The sequence below is a fragment of the Populus alba genome, chromosome 1 (assembly GCF_005239225.2).
Source record: "Populus alba chromosome 1, ASM523922v2, whole genome shotgun sequence".
Taxonomy (NCBI): Eukaryota; Viridiplantae; Streptophyta; class Magnoliopsida; order Malpighiales; family Salicaceae; genus Populus; species Populus alba.
In genome coordinates, this window is record NC_133284.1 from 35503301 (window position 1) to 35524789 (window position 21489).

Consider the following 21489-nt stretch of genomic DNA (forward strand, 5'->3'; position numbering starts at 1 on the left):
AAAAAAGGTCAACAAAACTCAAAAACCATAAAAAAAGAGTTTAGACATATAGTCTTGAGTGACCCAATGCAATTAGATTTGTTACCCCCAAAAAAACCCTAAGGTAGGCTACACATCTAGCTAGTATTTTTTTTTTCTTTTTTATATCAATTTCCCATCATTTTGTTTTTTAAAAGTATAACAAGTGATGTACTAACCGACTGAGTTATAAAACAAAAATATCATAAAACATTTTAAAAATATATTAACTTGGTTAATTGTTTATATGAACAATTAAACCTACCTACCATTTAGTAGTTTTTGTTAGTTATCATATGCTTTTAAGGTATAATTTAGGAAAATCCAATTTCAAAGACCAAAACGTACTACTGCTTATTTTTCTAATTCTTGAAATAAAAAGAAAAAAAACTCAAATAGGCCGAGCACTCTCTACTTATGTGTACATGGCCTAATCTCAAGCCCAGCCCATTTACCAAATACCCTTCAATCTTTCCTCTCTAAAATTTCTGAAACCCCGACTCTCGCTCTCCCTCTCTCTCAGAAATGGCCACCGCCGCTTCTCGCTCCTTACTCCGCACTACCCGTCGTTTGTTCTGCACAAACGCCACACCAAAAAACAACCATCAAAATACCCACAAATTTTTAGAACCAGACTCCTTTATTGGAAGCTGGGAGACACCAAAAACCCCAAAAGAAGCAGAGGCAAAACTAGCTAGATTAAGAAGAGAATATGGAAAGCAAGTGAAAGTATTGAGAAAGGAATATATAGTGGAAGTCGAAGCTTTGCGTATAGAGAAACAAAGGAAAGAAGAGGCTAGAAAAGAAGCTATTCGAGTTGCTAATGAAGAGAGGAAGAAATTGAAAGCTGAAGCTGCTAAAGTCAGAGCTGAAGAGAGGAAGATTGAACAAGAGGAGTTTCGAAAGCTTCTGGTAATATTCGTGTTTTTAATTTTTTATTATTGATTTTTTCGAAGATTCAAGTAAATAATAGATTCTCGGAATGCCCTTTCGAAAAAAAATGGAAACTGTGTATTTTGATGTTTAACTATCGATTGAATCTGTAAAAGAAATAATGGGTTCTTTTTATTGATGGGTTGGGAAAGGAATTGAATAAAAAAATTGTTTTGATTAAGATTGTTTGGTGTTTTTAGGGTTTTTTTCAGGGTATTGGTAGCAAATGTGGAGCATTTGATGTCATCTTAAGGAAAAACCTGATCTTTCTGTGTTTATTTTTTAATTGTTATTGTTGATTAGGGTTTCAGAGGTTTGAGTTATGTTGGGTTTTCAGACAAAATGTGTTTTTATGATGGTCTTAAGCTGCACGCTTTAATTGGTTGATGGCATCAAAAGCAGTAGTAGTGATGGTAAACAGGAGATAGTCTAGGTAGTACGTTTACAGGCTAGAACTATGCAAGCCAGGTTAAGGACTTTGATCAATTTGGCTGTGGAACGGTGGAGATGCTTGCAGGTATACACACGAATGCAGATTTGTGGTGATAGAGTGCATTTTTGAAACTGTAAAGATTCCATAAAACCAGATATTCATTCCTGAATGTCTTACACATTCTACTTGGATATTCATTTTTTATGCTACTATACTATTAAGTAATTGTACAATGTTGTCTGATCTTTGAAGTTAAATTTTTGTAAACTATGAAGGTTGCATGAATTGCATTGGCTTTCAATTCAATGACACTATCAATCTGTGGAGGTTGAAGGGATTTGATTGAAATTTTTCTGTATGCACGTACAATGCTGAGTTTTTCAGCTTGTGCCCGTGTATAGTTGTGTTTGCATGTGAATGCACTTGTTTTTTAAGGGCGTATAGTTCTTAAATACCATGTGGACATTGTCAAAGGTTTGAATCGACAAGCTGCCTTTCAATGCATTACTGATGTGGTTTGATCTGTTCTATGCAGTTGAAAGAAAGAGCAGAGAAGCTTGAGAATTGGAGGGTGAAAGAAAAGAGGCAGGAAGAGAAGAAGAAAGTGAAGCACGAACTCTTACACCGACAAAGTTCAAACTGGATTGATGGCCGTGAATTGGAGAAGAAGATACTGGAAGTCATGGTTGACGGCACACAAATTTGATTCCTCATGTTTTCAAATTTTGCATCTGTTTGCTGCTTCTGGATAAATGAGTTTGGAACTTAAAATTTGACCAAGAAATAACTCGAGCTTTGTTCAATTGGAACTTGGAACTTCCTTATTGATGTAGCTCGGTCATGTTGCAATCGAAGTTAGTTTGTCATCTTCAGCAAATGCCTGCTTGCTCCGAAAAGTGGAAATATAGCTCACCACTCCCATTTACAAAACCACTTTGAATTATGGCCTGCTAACTGTCATGGTCTCAACTTTCTTCTGTTTGAACAAATGCGTGGTTGGCCTTGCGATTATCAGCATCCCTTCTACTGTTATAGAAGTTCAATAACTATACCCACTGGTTTCACGCATAGATTGCTTCCATTTCTTCTTTGCCAGGATGATATTGCCATAAGAATCTGTACTTGGAGTGGGGCAGAGATCCTAAACCTGCATTGAAAGTGAGGCTGAGGAAGGTAGCATGTCAATTTTGAACTTGGACCTCTTCATTAAGTGGTTTTCCAGGTTCAGATTTGGAGACCATTCTCATCTCTTCTTAACGAACTCACTCTCCAAGTTGCATTATATTATATGCGACATTCATCCATGGCTGCATCTTCCTCTTGCTCCTGCAAATTAACCGGCTCCTTTACTTTTAGAGAATCTTCTAGTTTCTTTATTATTTTTCTAGAAAATAGAAAACATATTTTACTGAATGAAAACGAAATCTTTCTCCAAAATACATAAGGCAAGGAAAGAAAAAACCTCTAGTGTATAGCGTACATGCCAAGAAAAAACAGAAGAAAAGTTTATGAATTTGACAACTTTCCAAAAGCTTCTCATAATCAGTGTTTGATGACAAGGATTAAAGGTTAACAGATTAGCCAATTTACATTTTTTGGCTAAAAGAAAGAACTTTGACATGCGGGAAAATTAGAGAACACTCCAAGCAAATTTTCTTCAGAGCAAAACCACTACTTATACAATTTAAATTAACCAAGATGGCAAAATCCAACTAATGATGTCAAGATATTCAACTATCATTTACAACCATTTAGAAAATTGAAGGAGAAAAGAATTGTGTTGCTAAGGGTTGTTAATCTTCCAAAACCATATATCTGCCTCCAAACGAGGTGGAAAGGAAAGACACCGTTTGCTTTGCAGCGCCTGTCAGTGGGTCTTTGGTTTTTGAATTTTCACATATGGGAAAACCCCCATGAAGTGGGCAACTTTTGGATTCCAACCCAACTGCTGAGCACGCCAAAACATCAGGAACGTGTTTGAAAAATATGAATTGAACCCCATCAAGACATGCCATAAAGCATGCCCCTCGGGGTTGAAGTACCACTGAGAAATGTTGTTGCAGAACAAGCGATCAAAAAGCCAACAAAGACTTCCTGTGGATATGGTAGCCAAATATAGTTTTGCAAGCCGCTTTGCAGATGCATCTTTTGTGTAGATGTAGTATTTGTACATCCGGGGAACACAGAGAAGGCAAAGAATCACGTAATGCACCTTGAAACCAATTTCAAAACGGACCAGTGCATGGAAAATCGCAAATGCAGCTCCATAAAGGAACAAGAAGGTGGGCATCACACTTCGGTAGTGCCAATCTGGTGAGTAGAGGATGTAGAAATACAAAAGCATTTCCCAAACCATGGGTGTTTCATCACCTTGCTGCTGCCTGAAGATAAATTAAGAATACTAACAACTTAATCAACATGATGAGGACACCACCAAACAACACATCCAACACAGTGTCATGCAAGTTCACATGATTTGGGAATGAGTTACAACACAAAAAAATACAGGTCCCGAGTCCCAGCATTTTCAATAGGGGAACACATACTAGAAGTCTATATTACCAGACCCTACTCTTGAAGCTTTGGAATAAGGAAAATAGATGTAGACTAGATTCAATGAACCGATTATCAAATAAAGTATAATTTGTTTTTAAGCAGATGCAGGAAAAATTAGGAACTTCGATGCTTTTGCAATCCTGGGGCGTTCATTTGCAAATGCCAATTAAGTGAATAAAATAAGATATGACAACATGCATAAATTTTACAGAAAATAAAACACTATCATCCAGCAATAAGTTAGGGCCTAATTACAACTTCTAGCTGTTGGCCCACATCGACCTAGAAAAATCCAGTTAATTGGAGTTCTAATTCTTTGAAAGTACTTAAAGAGCCAACTTTTCATCTGAATTCCATTCCACAAACCGCCTCAAAGTATATGTGCTAGCTCCTTTACATAGTTAAAAAGAAAAAAAAAACTATAAAATGAAGGGGCCAAAAATTCAATATATAATATGATCACCCTTGATGAAAAAAATTGAGTGAGAACTTTAAGGGTAAAAGTCAACGGGCTTTAATTGATTGATCCTTGTTGTTCTTTTGCTTGGGATAGGAAAGCTCAAGGGCCCTTTTACAAATGCACTCCTTCAACAGTAGCCCCTAGGCAGAGGATTGTATATTTTCTCTTTAAAAGGCCCAAAAGGTTAAAAAGATTAAATGGGAACTTAAATCAACTTATGCAGAGACATAAACACCTAGAACAATTTTTTGTGCATGAAACAGTCTAACATCTTACAGTATTGTATGCCATAAATTCAAAGCCAGAGCTTTTTATGAATATAATCCAGCTAAAACAAGACATACTTCTAAGTTCTAACTACACACCAATTAGTTCCAAGGGAAACACATAGGAGCTGCTAACCACCCAAGAAATTAGTGAAAAAGTTTTTAGAAGAAAATGATGAACAAGATAGGAGAATACACAAGTGTACTTACATGCGTTGCAGAATGGCATGGTATAGCATACTTCTAATGGCAAGTATCATATTAGATATGTGAAGTACGTTAAACCTCTTCTCAAACCGTTGTCTTAAAGCATTTATAAGGCCGATGAGTGCCAAGAGAATGCCTGGGATATTTGAAACAGTGTTGAAAAATTCAGCAATATAAGATGAATAGACATAATTTTTTTCACACCACTCTGCAGATGTTACAGGTCCCCAAAAGCTCGATATTGCTTCAGCCATTCTTCGATGTATATGCACGAAGTGTAAGATAATTCAACTGATAAACTTTCTGCTAGAATATTGAAGGGATCATAACCTGCATTATTTTGTTATAAAAAGATGAGACAATGAACCTTGGAATGAAAAACAAAAAAGAAGAGGAAGAAAACACTGAAAAAAAAAAAAAGATCTTGTCCCTAATAACCCCTTACTCATGAGGTGCCCTCTCTTCTCTCAGTTTACCATAAATACATAATTGTAAGTTTCCTTTCTCTCTCAAGCCTAAAAACCTATTTCTTTTCATTTTAATGGCCTACAAAAATAGGGATCAACATCTATAGCCAATTCAGTAGTAATAACAGAACTAGAAAGCATCCTATTAAGCGATACTGATACTGAATCCATACACTATAACCAGACAAAATAGGAATAATTACATGGATCTTTAATCAATTTATGAAGATAAAAGTTCCAAGGTAGTTTGCATATTAAATTCTTTGTAAAATTGATGGGCATGGCAACAGTAATACAAATATATGGAAAATAATTAAATATAGAACATCTCACAACGATTTGCAAACTATGAAGGCAACTTTAAAGCATTCAAAACCAAGACAATCTTAGAAAAAAAAGGTCCTAAAGTTAAGTAAACTTACAAAGTACTGGACACCAAATGAGCTATTTACCAATCAAACATAGTTGAAACTAGCAACTCGGGGCAAAGGTTGCATTCACGAAAAAGAAAGAAAATTTTCAGGATAAGGTTCCATCTGTTTTCCGATGTTTCAAGGTTTCCAATATGTCAAAATCCAAGTGTGATCTCATACTACATGGTAACTCTTCCTAAATTAGAATTAAACAGAAGAAATTCAAATCCACTAAAAACAAGTCCAGAATTTCAAATAAGTAAAGCATAAAAAAGTATCAATGGTTTGAAGTACAACCACACTGACTACCATTGTGCTTCTCAAAGTTACCTTTATTGCTTCAAGATATTACAGCAATGCAATTCTCTATAATCAAGAAAAGAAATTTTCGCATACAAAATCACAAACTGAGCAATGAAACAACCGTAACACAACAAAAAGGGAGAAGTTACCAGATTTGCAAATGCTTTGAAAACAGAGTTACTTATCTGTTATTCGATTCGATAAACACTATCATGACATAATAACAACTAAAACGGAGGCATTAAAGTCTAATCTTCATAGCATTCATCTCCTTAGTTTTTTTACTTAACTATTCACTACCATATGTATACATACATATATAAACAACTAATTATTCAAAGGCAATACACTATGCATAGTGTTCATTCAATGGAGAAAACACATCCTACCCTAAGCCAAGCCAAGCCGAATCAATAATGTACAACGAAAAAAAAAACCCTTAACAAAAGAGAAATCAATGTACTTCCAATTCTGTCCGAATCATTACATAAAAAGAAATCCGAATCACTAAATTATGCATTGTACTACTCGATCCACACTATTTACTTATTTTCTATAATTCTCTCAACCTTCTAAAAAAACCTAAACAAATTGAAATAATAATAAATAAAAAACTATATCCAAACTTGGCTATTCTTCTGCTACATTGCTAAGGGAAGAGGGAAATTCATAATAAGTGGAGTAAAAAAATAACAATAATAATAACCTTCGTAAAAATCAGATCTATTCTACAGTTCTTTCTTTCTTCTTCGAATAATAATAATAATAACAACAAACAGCACAGGGCTAAAGCAAAACGGACCAGTGCTGCCCGATGCCAATTCGGGAACGGTTTAGGGCTTTCATAGTGACTGTGCTGAGCGCGTGGAGAAAATGGTTTTATTTTAGAAACGACTGTTTTGACAACACTTGTAAGGCGATGGATTCGTTGGATTAGTATTTTGAGCGGTTGGGATTGTTTTGGTAGAGAAACTTTACCTTGCTTCTTTTTATTGTCCTAGGTTGGATGTCCGTGTTGCACACGTGCCTCATTTTATTATATTATTATAAAGAATCTAAACTAAGAAAAAGTTGTCGTTTTCCTATTTCTTTTGCCGTGGATTGGGAGACAATTTGCAACGTGGACTGCTTTTAGAAACTCATTTTGTACTTCATTTAATTTCTTTAAAAAATTATACCATTAGGAGGGACCAAGAGTCTCTACGAGTAAGAGCATGCATTTACACACCCTATTAATCGGAAATCTAAACTCATATCTATGCTTGTTAAAAATGTTTTGTTGGCGGTGCTTTAACGGTTTAATTTATTAATCTAAACAATCACCAAAACGTGTTTGGGTAGATTATTTAAAAATAAAAAAAATATTATTTTAATATATTTTTTAAACAAAACACACTTTTAAACAATAATTACTACTACAATCTCAAACACACTAAAAACTTAGTATATGATCCTGTTCCGTGTTGTCATGGTTAATAACTTCATAATTTTTGGAGGCTAAACTATGAGCTAATATGGGATTTAATCGTATAATATTTTCTTCTATAGACAGGTAAGAGACATCTTCAAATTAGTCGAGAAACCTTATGTATTTAAAGAAATTGAATAAATTATCTTTAAATAGGGCAACCCTTTATTTATTTGCAAACAAATATCCAAATTTTTTCATCCAGTGGGAAAAGAAATTCCGTGGAGATACAAATTTCCCTCCCAACCTTTTGACAAAAATCCATGCAGAGGAGTCCCTTTTACATATAAATGATTAATTATCGAGTAAATAAGCGGTTAAGCATGGGACCTTCAATTTTAGAGGAGACCATCCGCTCAACTGCTCTCCAATATTTTCTGTGGCATTCAACCGCCCAGCAAATAAACAAAAACATGGAACACTTTCCATGCTTCCTACAGCATTTTTTTTTGCAGTTCACTATGAGGCGAAGTCATTTTTACACGAAATGTTAAAGTGGTAATAGCAACCACTAAGAGAAACAAGGAGAAAAAAACTGAGGCTTTATCCTGACTTATCAGTAGTCAAGAGCTGGACCTATCTTACCTGATGGAACCATTGCTAATGGTTGCAACCTTGCACACACCAGCAGATGTGGTTAGTGGAATATCTTTGTAGCAGGCTACCAGGTCACTGTTAGTTTGCAGATCCACCTGTAGTGTCTCCCAGACTTTCTTCTTAGGGTTTAGGACATCGTCAGGTTCACCTTCAAACCCTGGGAATGTCACTCTCTCTCCAACAACCGCAGATTGGGGTGGATCAACCAATTCGACCTACCAGACCACCAGAAATGGTAAAATTAGACCAGCAATTAAAAAACATTTCATCAGTTAGATCCGTGTCCCGCTTTTGGTCATAGGTTAATAGTTCGTATTACAAGTCCATTATGAAGGTTAGAATGATTTCATACTTGGAAATGTGACCTCAGGAAAGTGTATATATGATGCAATGACAATTCGAAAGGTAGTGATCGGTTTGCTTACCTTGGTGTGGTCACTACTGGAAGCAGCAAGAACCATAGCCTCTGACTTGATGCCCCTCATATTTGCAGGCTTTAGGTTGCAAAGGATGCAGACCTTCCGATTCTGCCAAATGATCACAATAATCAACAACCTAGTATACCGAGTGGCATTTTCTAAACATAAAAAAGCATCCTATTATTAAGAGCTATGGTGACAGAGATTTATACCTGCATCTCCTCAAGAGGTATATACTTGACAAGTCCACTTACAACCGTTCTACAGTCTCCTTCACCCAAGTCGATTTCTTCCACATACAGGGAATCAGCATCAGGATGCTTCTGAGCTTTCTTTATTAGGCCAACACGAATATCAAGTCTTGTGATGGAGATTTCTGGTTCAACAGCGCCCCTTGATTTGGCTTCACCAGCAGGTTTTTTGGCCTGCTGCTTCTTCCCACCAACTGTTGCATTAAGTTTGGTTAATAATATGGAAATAAACTTCCCGACAGTGATCATAAGCAGGTGCAAACACTCAGGTTGATAAGAACATGTATTTTTTTAACCACCATAAATGACTTGGTTCAAATTAGCAACCATCAGAACTAATCATACGAGCACAATGGCTGCAAGCAGATCAAAACCTGTAGCTTTTTTCTTCAGTTCCTCAGCAAGCTTAGATGCTTTTTCAACTTCTTCCCGCTCAAGTCTGTCAGCCTGACTTCCAGCAAATTTCTTCCTGTAGTCCTCCACTTCTTCTATTTTCTATATGAAAATGAAGTTACTTAAATTAGTTGTAGGCCCAAAGAAAAGGTAAAATTATGCTGATCTTCACCACCATCTCCATCAGCATCAAAGCACAAACACACACATGCAAACACCAGCAAAATCAAACCAACACCCAGACGCACACATGCACATAACCATATGTGACATAACATATTATACCAGTTCCTTGAACAAAGGCTCTGGTGTCCCAATCTTGTGCCCAGCAGGTAGGATCTCCCAAGGTCTTTTTGCCTTATCCATATCACCTTTCTCATCACATAGTGAAGCTTGTTCAGGGGACAAATTAAGCTGCTTGAAGACCTTATATCCAATTTAAAAAAAAAAAATGTCTCAGCACATAAAAACAATAAAATAGATTCACATGAGTGCTGAGTATAGATGAATAAGGTAGCCAAGATACCTCAACAGAGAAAGATGGCATGAAAGGTTCTAACAAACATGCGAGAAGATATACTAGACCCAATGAAGTCTTTACAACTATAGAACAAGAAGGTTGGTCTTCCTTGTAAAGCCTCCAGAATTGGCTTTCCTACAGGGAAATGGAACAGAAATCAGTTCTCATCTCGAAGAACAGAAACATTAGAAAACACAACTAATGAAACTTTTGAATCCATGCGATCAAAAACATTCCAGGCTTACTTGCAGATATGCATTTCCCTCACTAGAAATGCTCATTGCAGTTTTCAATCCTTGCTTTAATTTAACCTAGAAAATTACAAACAGGGGTGTAAGAATGATGCTAGTTACATGCAACCATCCTGCAAAACAATGATTGACGGATACCTTTTCCATGGCTTCCAGGTATTGGTCCACATATTTACCAACTTCTTCAGCCAATTTATTTGTCAGGGGATGAGAGTCTGCCCCTGGAGCATCTGGAATAACAGAACCATATCCTGAACCTGTAGATCAAAACAGACGGTCACTATGGTCTGAGGATACAGTGCTGGTGCTTTGTTACGCCCAAAAAAAATCCATAAAAAATTAGTGGAAAGTGATAAAATACAAAAACCACTACAAGAATTTACAATCCTTCATGTTCCTAGAGGATCAGTTTGGGACTAATGTGATGCAGTGCACCATGTCCCAACAGTGTTTTGGCTTGCATGCTTCAAGGAAACACAAATGGAGTCCAAAAGGGTATCAAGCATATTAGAGGGATAAATTACCCTCCCACAAACTCCAAGAACCATCAATCTTTGTAAAGACTTTCAAAAGAAAATGAAAGAGAAACACACAGCTGCTCAATGAAGCTTCAAGTATATCTAAAACAGTGAGGAGACGGTTCTTAGAAAAAAAATGCCACTTCACAAGCACCACCAAAGCTCAAACAATAGCAACACACCACAATTGCAAGGGATGGAAAAACTATTAAAACTCAAATGATAAGAGTTCTAATAATTATAATTAAAACCAAACAAATAAATATCCTGCTATTGGCTATAGAAATCTACAATTCAGCTCTCCCACCAACAAAAAAATTGTCATTCTGATGTACTTGTCAAGAAACAAATTTAGCTGAACAACAAACGATTAAGAAACTTAATATGGAATTTCACACAGCTGATCTACCTGGAGGTTTAGCAAGAAAGCTCAGAACTCGGTTAATAAAGTTTCCCAAATTATTCAGCAACTCACTGTTACTTTTTGCTTGCAAATCAGACCATGTAAATAGTGTGTCAGACACCTAATCAACACAGACACATCAAATTAGCACTTTCCTGTTGCATGATGAACTATTCAGCTGCAGAATGAAAGCATTATCAGCAACAAGAGGATTACCTCAGGCCTATTGGTTAGCAAATAATATCTCCAAACTTCTACAGGAATATTTGTATCTTTTGCATCATTACCAAACACTCCTACACCTTTACTCTTGGAAAACTTTCCTGCATTAGCCAGCCAGATAAAATTAGAAAATTCAAAATGGTCAAAAGCAAAAGGCAGCTTGTTTGTAAGCAAAAGGTTATCCAATCAGTTATCATTTGAATGCATGAAAATTCACCAAGCATTGCATATTGGCTAAATTAAGTCAATAACACAGCTGACAAACCTGCTTCATAATTTAAGTATTCAGTTACACTTATAGTCTTCATCAAAGTCCAATTTTCACCTGTTCCAAGAAGCGTAGATGGAAACATCACCTGGAAAGAGAAATGCATACACATTTGAAGAAATGAAACTTTACAACATTATCACAAGGCAAACCATACATATGGACAGCAATTTTGGAGCTCAACATAAAATAGCAACCAAAAAAGAAACATCGAAGCATGAGCAATGGAAAGCCCATCAGGCATCAAGTAAAACCAAACAGAAGAAAGAAAATATAACAATCACATCAAATCTGCCCTAAAATCACTCAGACACAGGAAATTTCAGGCAAAAAGGAAATCTCATTATACAAATAATGCAAATAGAAAATTGCACAAGATCAAAATATAAGAATGGAGATAATAATAACTTCAATGTGCAGGCCAAAAATTCTAAAGGACAATACACTTACAGTGTGGAATGGCACATTGTCTTTTCCCATAAACTGATACAGCTCGACATTCTCTGGATTCTTCCACCACTTCTCCCAATCAGGAGTGTAGCAAGAAGTAATGGAGACATATCCAATAGGAGCATCAAACCAAACATAGAACACCTACCAATAACACAATCTGAAGTTACAACATGAAAACCTAACAGAACAGTTATGTGTATATTAGTTTGATGAAATAATAGAAGAAGGAGATTCAGCATGATTTTTTTTTTTTAAATCACATCTTTTTAACAGGCTTTGAATAGGATAAAATGGAAATGATACAAAACAAGATTTCTAACCTTGTCCTTAAATTCTTCAAGTGGAACGGGAACACCCCACTTCAGATCCCTAGTAATGCATCGTGGTTTTAATCCTTCTTTAAGCCATGCATTTGTTGTTTGAATAGCATTTTGGCTCCAGCCCCCAGCTACAGATGTGCTCTCGATATAGTTTACTAATTTATCCTTCAGCAGAGGAAGCTCAAGAAACAAGTGACTTGTATCACGGATTCGTGGTGTGTTTTTACATTGCTGTTCACATATCAGATCGGAAAATATAAGTAAATACAACAAGAAATCAGCAGAGTCTTACAAAATTATTGCTATATGTATACATGGAAGAGGCACAACTGTCGATGATCACTTATTCGCTGACTTCTTATTTAGGACATTACCCAGGGAAAACATGGCCATAACTAGCGAGTGTCATGTAATAAGTTTGGCAGTAAAATGGCCTTCAAGACATTTAGCCTATTTACTACATTATGCAATACATTTCAGCCCAAATTATTCCAACTCTGGATGAATATACAACCATGTGACTAAGAATTACCAGAAACTAAGATATAGCTGAAATTATACACAATGAATTCTCTAAAAAAAGCAGAGAGAGATCAATCTCACACCTTGCACCTGGGATTTATTAACTCTGTAGGATTCAAAAGCTTTCCACAATTTTCACACTGATCTCCTCGTGCAGAATCATAATTACATCCTTCCGTTGGACAATTACCTTCCACAAGCCGATCAGCTAAGAATCTTTCGCATGTATCACAGTACAGCTGTATCATGATAACAGTTAAGCACATCAATCGATCAACCACCAAACAGCAAAATTGAGCTGAAACAGAGACAGAGCACTGAACTAGACAACAACACATCCAAACAAAACAGTGAAATAAGCCATTACTCATGAGACTATACCTGTTGCATTGAGTTCTCCGAAAGCCAGTTATTATCTAACAATTTCTTAAAAATTGCTTGACAAATTTCCGTTTGCTGCGGACTCGACGTACGTCCAAATTCATCAAAACTTATATTAAACCATTTATAAACCTCCCTATGAATCGCATGATACCTATGAATACACAACCAATTTAAAATTTACAACAAAACAACAATTCAGCAAATACGTAAAAAATAACTTATTCAATTTAAAAGAAAAGGAAACTTTTAAAAAAAGAAAGAAAATTACTTGTCACAAATTTGTTTAGGAGTGGAATTCTCCTCTATGGCTTTAGTCTCAGTCGCAGTCCCATACTCGTCAGTTCCACAAATATAAATCGCGTTATATCCTCGAAGACGACAGTATCGAGCAAAAACATCAGCACTCAACACACCTAACCAACCAAAACGACACCAAAATCAGAAGAAAAAGATGAGATAAATTCCTTAAAATGAAAATGACTCACATCCGATGATGTTCCCGAGATGAGGGACGTTATTGACATAAGGCAAGGCACTGGTTATCAGTATGTTTCGCTTTCCCGGGATAGGGAGCTTCGGGGCCGTCCGATTGAGATCTTCCATAGTTACAGTAGCTTAGCTGCTGCTGCAGCAGCAGTTGGTGAGGATTTTAGAGAGAGAGAAAATTGGATTCTGCGTTGGCGATTTGGGGTTTTTAAAAGCACAGGAGAATCAGAATCAAAGATTGGCAGGCGGGTGATTGCTGCAAGAGTAAGCTAACATCAGTAGGGTGGCGTCAGTTAAAATTTTACGGTCGATTTTGAAGAAATTACGGGTATGCAACGGCCGCGAAACAGAGTTTAGAAGGGTCTTTGCCAAAGGGGTTATGTCAATGTGCCATGGGAAGGGGAGTGGAGCTTTTGGTTGGGTCTTCTGGATTTGCAAATTGGAAGTTTGTAACCGTCCGTGGACTGCTGCTGGCCCATATACGGCCTTGGTCAGGTGCTGACTTGGAGGGCACACAAAGGAAGCTGACACGGTCGCATTGCTGACGGATTAGGTACTCAACATCAGAAAAAATTTTCCGGAAAATGAACTGGAAAACACTTTCCTTTCTGGAAATAATTTATTAATGTTATTTTTTTTTAAATAAAAAAATTCAAAGTTATTATTAATATATTTATAAGTAAAAAAGGCTCCTAAACAAAAACCAAACAGCTTATTATATATTACTGTACAAGGAGGCCACTTTATATGAGAGTGGAAAGAAAGAATCCAGTTTTCCTTTTTTCATTTCCACTGTGATTACACTTAGACTGAAGAGGATTGGACGACCTTTTCTTTTCTTTTTTCCTTTTAGAGTAATATAATAATTTAAACGTTCCAAGTTTTAGTGCAGTTTGCTTTGTAGGAGTAGCTGATTTCGACACAGTGGCCTTGCACGCAAGATCCAAGGTTCTTGTCCACAGAAGAAGTTGGGATTAAAATTTGTTTCCTGTATTTTTTTATATAAAAAAAAAAATCGTGGTTTTTTGGACAAAAATAGCTCAGAAGACACTTGAGAAAAAACCCAACTCTTGCTTTTTGATACAGTACCTGGGAATCCTGTCAGGAATATAATACCTGCCGGCCAGCTGTCTAGACCGTGTAGACCATATTATCCACATAACAAGAGAGAATTTCTGCCACAGTAGGAGTCATTATCTAGCTGCGTTCGTGTTCAAAACCAAAACTAGAAAAATGCTCCAGGAGGGAGGAGTTTGAATCTTGAGACAGGGGAAGGGTTAAGGGAATACAATGATAATTTTGCTCCAATATTACAGTACTATCTCACATCCCAGCAGAAGCTTTCGACACTTGCTTCAGAACATCAGCGATCTCGCTAGCCGTTGCTTTTCCACTCAAATAAGCAATCAGGGGACTCTCCTTGGGAACAATGTCATCTCTTAGGTCTGTGGCTCTTAGCAAGTCTTCAGAACCCTTTGTCACCACATCTTTCAGTATTATCGTCTTATGAGCACCAGATATCATTTCCTCGTAATCGGTATCTCCATTTTCACCAAGAATCACAAACATATTGGCAACATTCAATCTCCAGCGAACGAAAAGGTACCTAATAATCACAGAGAGTTATGGAAATCAATGTTCTCAACATACTGAAGAATTATGTCCCGGTGCTATAAGGTCCTTATGAGGGTGCCTGTATGGCGGCAGTTCTGCATTCAGTCCATGGGACTGAAGAAGAAGGATTGGTTGTGCATAAAATTGTAGCATGTAGGAAGGGATCAGAATGATTGTTAATGCATTCCTGAGTTTAGAATATATGATAGTACCTGAGTGCTTGGGCGCGTGATGCAAGGTGTGGAATAATTTGCAATCTTGTTGAGTTCCTACAATACATTAGATGACAACGGAGACCTCGCATCCTAAGCTTCTGCCTCAAATCATCCACTCTCTTGACCTGAAAAAAGCAAATTAGTATGAAAATATGCCTATAGAAAGAAAATATATAAGAAACTGCTTCTTGAACTTCCAGCAGATGCATTAATTAATATCTTCATCACCTTACTGCGATCCTTTACAAGGTATGCTATGCAATGGGCATTCCTGGATTTTTTGTCTTCCTCGATGGGGTTGGAAGACTCATCAGATTGTTTCCCACCTTCAGTTGTATTCATCAACTTCCAAATGGTTTTCTTGAGGCCATCGCAGCCCCAACGGTAGTCTATATGAGCTGCATAATCTGGATCTCGAACAAGCTTTCCATCTACTTGAGTGCAAGTACCGGGATAATATACTTCGCCCCCACTGTTACAAATCAACGCGTCAAACTCATTTGCGTGAATCTTTGCTGATGTCAAGAACTCTGTTGTTTCTGTTAATGACATAGCTGTTGATAGAGCAAGTCCTGTCACTCTCGCAAATAGCGAGTCTGACCGAACAGCTTTAATTATATCTTGCACAATCTGAATCATTTTCATTTCAGGAAATCCGTTGCTGTCATAGCAGTCAAGAGCTATAACAATCAATCTGCGTCGCCGCCTCAGCATGGGATATTTGCTTGCAACAGCCTCATGCCTTGCACCTTCAGAAACTACTGGCTCAGATTCTGGTTTCTTTATCTTGTTTAGGACCCGTTGTACTTGATCTTGCAGTGCAGGGTCCCCGGAAGACATAGCTGAATGGTCAAGAGATCCATTCAGAGAAGGTTTGTCTCCATCAATTGACAGCCTGAGGGACATATCCTGCACATCCTTGAGCGAATCATTGAGAGATGACTCTTCTGCAGCTATCTCATCCTCTGGGGTATCAGTTTGCCATTGTGGATGCCTCATCCGGCAGGCCGCTACCCTGGTCAGGTACGTCCGGCAGTGTTCAGGCCATGAGAACAGGTGTATATTCTTCAAGCCATTCTTCCTGCAGAGAGCCCATAAGTTCTTTTCGGACACCAACTTAAGCAGTGCATCAGCAATAGCTTGCTGATCATGAGGGTCAACAAGCAGACCGTTGTTCAGTGCCTACAACCAAAACAGGAAATAAGAAACAAAAGTACATTTTCCATAATCAAGTTACCATTGCATGACTTGCATCTTCTTAACAACTGAGGAAACAGGAGGAGAGGAGAAATTTAAATATCTGCACAGAATCCCTTATACCTGGTGGATGTCAACTGGTCCGCCATTTTTAGTAGCCACCATTGGAAGCCCGTGAGCTGCTGCCTGCATCAGTTCAAACATGAATTGATCAATTTCATTTCCTCAAGTAAAGGAAGGTAGGTAATGAAGGAAACAAGTAATCAAAACCAACCTCAATCAAGGTAAGGCCAAAAGGCTCGACCAATGCTGGATTTATGAAAACCCCCTGACAATATCCAATTGCTTAGCTAATTAATCATGAAAAAATCACACAGGTGTAATTTTTGAAAACATTGCCAATGAACCTTTGTTTTGGCAGCAAGCCGATATATTTCTGGAACATCAGCTTGCTTGTGATGTTTTGGATAGGCGACCAGCCCATAAAGATCATACTTGTCGATCATCTTCAACACCGTCGTGAGCACACTTGCATTTCCACCAGTCATCTCCTCTATATCATCCCTGTTTCCCATAATCAGTGTCTGCACGAGAGTATATTAGTTCTCGAGTGCTATCATCCCATGTCATCAAACAAACAAATTGAGTATCTAGTAATAATCCACATACAAGGACTTACAAGATTGGCAAGCTCTCTTAATGGGCGGCACTCTCCAAAGGCCTTCAAAAGAGTTGTAATATTCTTCTTTGGATCAGGCCTTGATAAGGCCAAAATCATCGGCTTATGGGGATTTGTAAGGAACCGCATGATCTGTCAGGGGATGTTAGCCATCAGGCAGAAATAGTTGTATTCATGATCATGAAAAACAACAAGGAAAACACAAGATGACACTCACTTCAGACCATATTGGTGGAATTGCTTTCGGGGAAGAACCATCAATACTGCTGATGAGTGTTGCAAGCTCCCCATCGACCTCAGGTGCATCTTCTTGAACCACAACACTGCTGAAGTCCATGCCTGGAGGAATAACCTGAAAAGAGATTTTGCATCAGTATTTTCTTGGGAGGTCCAAATGAATCATTCGTTGTGAATTTAGACTATTTTTAGTTATATTTGTTTGCTTTTCCAGTAAGAAGATTGAAAGCCAAGTTAAATGCACTAGGGAACTAAATAACACTTACATTCCTTAAAGCTGTAAAAGATATCAAAGTACAATTTTGTACAATTTCAATCTTGCCTCCCATATTTCTATTTTCTCTTAACTCATAGACAAGTGATTAGGCATGAGCTTAGCAGTTAGTAATAAAATGTCTAAAAAAAAAACCTACAAACACTTCCTTACCACCATTCTTGGCATGTAACGGCCATGGCAATTGACACGACGTCTAGCACGAGCTCGCAAAACTTTCTCAAGCTTGACATCAAACCCATCATAAAGTCCCCATTGCTCATCAATCTCTTGTCTGGTACTTGTGATTACAAGTTCTGCAGCATCAAGTGAAAGCTCTTCTCCTTCTATCCTCCGCATTATTTTATATGTTGAATTAATGTCCTCCTTTGATTGTCGCCCCTGTTTAAGAAGCTGTTCCAGCTTGTTTCTCCCAAGCGAATGTCCCGTTAAAACCATAGGAACATTCAAAGCACCTGATAAAAGAGCAGCACTATCACCTGCATCAGCATAATGGCCATGAATTACATAAGGCCACACAGGCTGGCCTCCTCCAATTTGTTCACCCAAAACTTTTGACATATTAAGAATGTGACTAAGAGCTCCATCTACAAATTCTTGAATATAGGGCCACAGTAATTCTTTTTGGAGATACTTATCGCGTGGACCAAAGGGAATCCTGACAATATATGCCCCACTGCTCTCTCCCACCTCATTGCCATCATCATCTTCAAGGCCTGAAGATAGCATCTCTGTTGGTTCTCCATAGCTCCAATCAACTTCAGGGGAGGAGATCTGGCGAGTAAAAAGATCTACCCTGTACACTCCAGGCATTCTAGCAAGTGCACGAGCAAGTTCCACCACATATTTGACCTGAGAAATTGTTTATAAAAGTGTAAGACACGATGAAATGGAGAAAGGATACGTTAACAACTAGAAGATTATCCTTCATTTGTATCAAAATGAAGCATTTACCTGTCCACCAGTGTCAGAATCTCGACCAAGCTCCATATTTTCTCCTCGGACCAAACCATGTATACTGCTCGTAAAGATGTCACGTTAATGAACTCCATTGGATAGTCAAAGAAATGTAGAAAGAGAGAGTCTAATTGGCCTTTCAGCATGAATGTAGAATTAAGATTTAAGAACTTATGAACGGAAAAATAGCAAGCAACTCTTCATGTCAAAAACAATTAAAGAAAAACACAAAAAAAAAAAAAAAAAGCAAGCAAATCCTTGTAAAGAATTCCCATTCCTCCATCCCCCCTTGTACCTTGGCAGACCATTAAACAGAAAGATAAAAGACATTTCAAGCTGGGCAATGATTTGTAGTGACATCAGAAGTAATCGTTCCTAAATCTATCTGTCTCCCATTGCACTCTAGGAGATAAATTACTTCGCATTGAAGATTAAAAACGACAACATAAAAATAGAATAGTGTGCTATATTGTGTTCGAACAGCTATTTAGCTCAAATTCATAGACTCGGGCATGACTAACGTGCTAGAAAGCACCATACCTGATAAGGACAATATAGAGTTTCTTTTCCTTCTTATCATCCGACCACACTTCCGGGTTGGAAAGGCTTCTCTGGAACTTTTTCCTTGGCGTCTCGCTTTGTGCCAGCTCCCCCAACCCATCTCCTTTCTCTCCTTCTGATAAATCCTCAGACATGTCTTCGGTTGCATCCCGACGTCCTTGCTCCCTTTCCCATCTCCGATTCGCCAACCGCTGTAGCTCCTCCCACTCCAACTATTCACATCATAAACATGAAATTTCAGTCTTGATACAAATTTATCATATTAAAAAGTTAAATGACATTATTCTCAGACTTGTTTCAGCAGCATGGCAGCTGAGTTCAAGGACCAGAACAGGACCACACGATCCCACACGTAGAGGACAAAAAACTAGAATTCCCCTCCAAAAAATTCACACACAAGGAATTAGATCAAAAACATGGTAGCATGCAGTTATGTCAGGTTGATTAGAGAAGAAAACTACACAGAATGAAGCAGGGGAACCAAAATATGGAATATGGCTGTGCTTTTAACAAACAAGACAGCCAGGACACGGTCAACCATTCAAGAACACACGCTATGACAAGCATAAACACACATCATTGATCCAGTCCTCCCGTGATTAAGTACACTGGTTATGTTCATAATTTTGAGCTACAGTTATATTTATATGAATCAACTTCTTGATCAACACCCCTAAAAGAAAGATCCACACAAAATGGCAACTGAGCCAGTTATAGGGGCTCTTCGAGAACCAAGATTTCTTGACAGTGACCCGATTACACAACACACAAACACAATTCCATATCTCTCTATGTAAATCAACCCAAACACGTATAAGAGAGTGACCTGCTTCTTCTTGCGAGTGAGGTGCCAAATACGCCAACACATGTTTTCGAGCCTGGAACTGCGTTCCCTGGTGTTGCGAGTGGCAACAACTTTTATCCAAGTTCTATGTAAATCAGTCTCATCAACTCCTGTAACAACCTCCTCAACAAAATACTTTGTTGGATTAAAATGCCCTGTTTCTCTTAAATTCACAGTTGGTGCTGGCTTGTGTTCTTCAATTGCACCTGCTCCTCCTCCACTATTCAATATTGCTTCCAGGTATCCATTTATCCACTCATTTCCAGGCATTGTTTCACAGAAATAACCCCACTCTTCTTCTTTCTTTTACCTCTTGTCACAATCCTGACAAACGGAGTCACAAAAGTATGATATCTTGGTAATGATAACAAAAGGGTTTTCTTTTCTTTCTTTTTTTCTTCTTTTTTTCTTTTTCACATTGGTCTGTGATAGAGTAGCACTCAATAGAACAAGAAGAAAGCAAAGGGTTTCAATATCGAATTCACTTGCAGAAATCAAACTGAATATACACGAAGAAATTAACAAAAGGGCTGCCTTTCTAGGTTTCTTGAATATCTCTTAAGTGTTTCCTTGATTCAAGAAAATAAGGGTCATGCAGATATCCGTTGTTTGAGAGAGGAGGACTTGTAGCAAGGGTAGGACTGTACTGTGTGTATCCGTGAGGGTGAAAAATGGAGGGGAGAAAGGAAGGAGAGGGAGGATTGTGTGGAGTGGGGTCGGAAAGAGGACACGTGTACAAGGATAGTTGAAGTGATGAAAGTGTAAACTTCACACCTGTGTAAGAGGATGATTGGCAGGTTTCCTTTCCCAAGGTTGTCCGCTTCCCAATGCGAGCTTACTGCCTTTTCATCCTTCCATAACAGGTTTCCTGCTTAGCTTGGCTTCCTGTAAATTTTTTTTAGTTTAATCTGTTTTTTATTTTAAAAAAATATTAAATTAGGTAATTTTAATAATTCTTAATACGCTGGTATTAAATATATATATATATATAAAATTACTATTTATTGTGAGGGTGCTTACATTGCCTATATAATAATAATTATTATTATTTTTCCTATTTCAAGAGGCATAATTGTATCATAAATCAATCAAAATAAATCAGATACAAAAAATTAAGAAATTAAACTTCTCCTTACATGTGTAATATACAAAATATATTAGTCAGATCACAGGTTAACTCAGAAATCTTTCCATGGCAGCCCACAGGCATATGTACAACTACAGTTACAACCAGGCTTCGTTGACAATAAATGTTTGCAATGTCATTATCAATCTGCTTGATAGCATCGGTCAAGGGGAAATGACATGGATGGGGTCGAAACGCTACATGTGTTTATAAATCATTACGAGTGTGTTTTTTTATTTAAAAAATGTTTTTTC

The 21489-nt window shown here is 37.5% G+C and overlaps 4 protein-coding genes across 6 annotated transcripts; 1 reads left to right on the forward strand and 3 right to left on the reverse strand.

Moving 5' to 3' along the window:
* The first annotated feature begins 486 nt into the window (after positions 1–486).
* LOC118055232 (uncharacterized) lies at positions 487–2395 on the forward strand. The gene is made up of 2 exons (XM_035067058.2): positions 487–930; positions 1920–2395. Exons 1-2 carry the CDS (start codon positions 544–546, stop codon positions 2088–2090), a joined length of 558 nt encoding a protein of 185 aa, XP_034922949.1. The 5' UTR covers positions 487–543; the 3' UTR covers positions 2091–2395.
* A 637-nt stretch (positions 2396–3032) lies between these two features.
* Positions 3033–7008, reverse strand: LOC118055230 (alkaline ceramidase). Of its 3 annotated transcripts, none has more exons than XM_035067057.2 (3): positions 6859–7008; positions 4877–5203; positions 3033–3765 (listed from the first exon to the last, which is right to left on the reverse strand). In XM_035067057.2, the coding sequence occupies exons 2-3, from the start codon at positions 5125–5127 to the stop codon at positions 3252–3254; spliced, it is 765 nt and encodes a 254-aa protein (XP_034922948.1). In that variant the 5' UTR covers positions 5128–5203; positions 6859–7008; the 3' UTR covers positions 3033–3251. The 3 variants fall into 3 exon arrangements, with proteins under 3 accessions (XP_034922948.1, XP_034922946.1, XP_034922947.1); XM_035067055.2 differs by having other exon boundaries at positions 6763–6917; XM_035067056.2 differs by lacking the exon at positions 6859–7008 and having other exon boundaries at positions 4877–6749.
* Positions 7009–7666: 658 nt separating this feature from the next.
* Positions 7667–13992, reverse strand: LOC118055229 (probable methionine--tRNA ligase). The gene is made up of 17 exons (XM_035067054.2): positions 13531–13992; positions 13314–13458; positions 13043–13196; positions 12745–12900; positions 12140–12370; positions 11817–11960; positions 11364–11454; positions 11093–11199; positions 10883–10997; positions 10094–10212; positions 9950–10015; positions 9711–9839; positions 9470–9610; positions 9166–9286; positions 8753–8985; positions 8547–8648; positions 7667–8336 (listed from the first exon to the last, which is right to left on the reverse strand). Exons 1-17 carry the CDS (start codon positions 13646–13648, stop codon positions 8106–8108), a joined length of 2403 nt encoding a protein of 800 aa, XP_034922945.1. The 5' UTR covers positions 13649–13992; the 3' UTR covers positions 7667–8105.
* A 590-nt stretch (positions 13993–14582) lies between these two features.
* Positions 14583–20971, reverse strand: LOC118055228 (probable sucrose-phosphate synthase 3). The gene is made up of 12 exons (XM_035067053.2): positions 20092–20971; positions 19245–19477; positions 18702–18765; positions 17901–18599; positions 17454–17588; positions 17237–17368; positions 16965–17141; positions 16832–16885; positions 16681–16743; positions 15589–16542; positions 15358–15485; positions 14583–15137 (listed from the first exon to the last, which is right to left on the reverse strand). Exons 1-12 carry the CDS (start codon positions 20377–20379, stop codon positions 14855–14857), a joined length of 3210 nt encoding a protein of 1069 aa, XP_034922944.1. The 5' UTR covers positions 20380–20971; the 3' UTR covers positions 14583–14854.
* Positions 20972–21489: the final 518 nt, after the last annotated feature.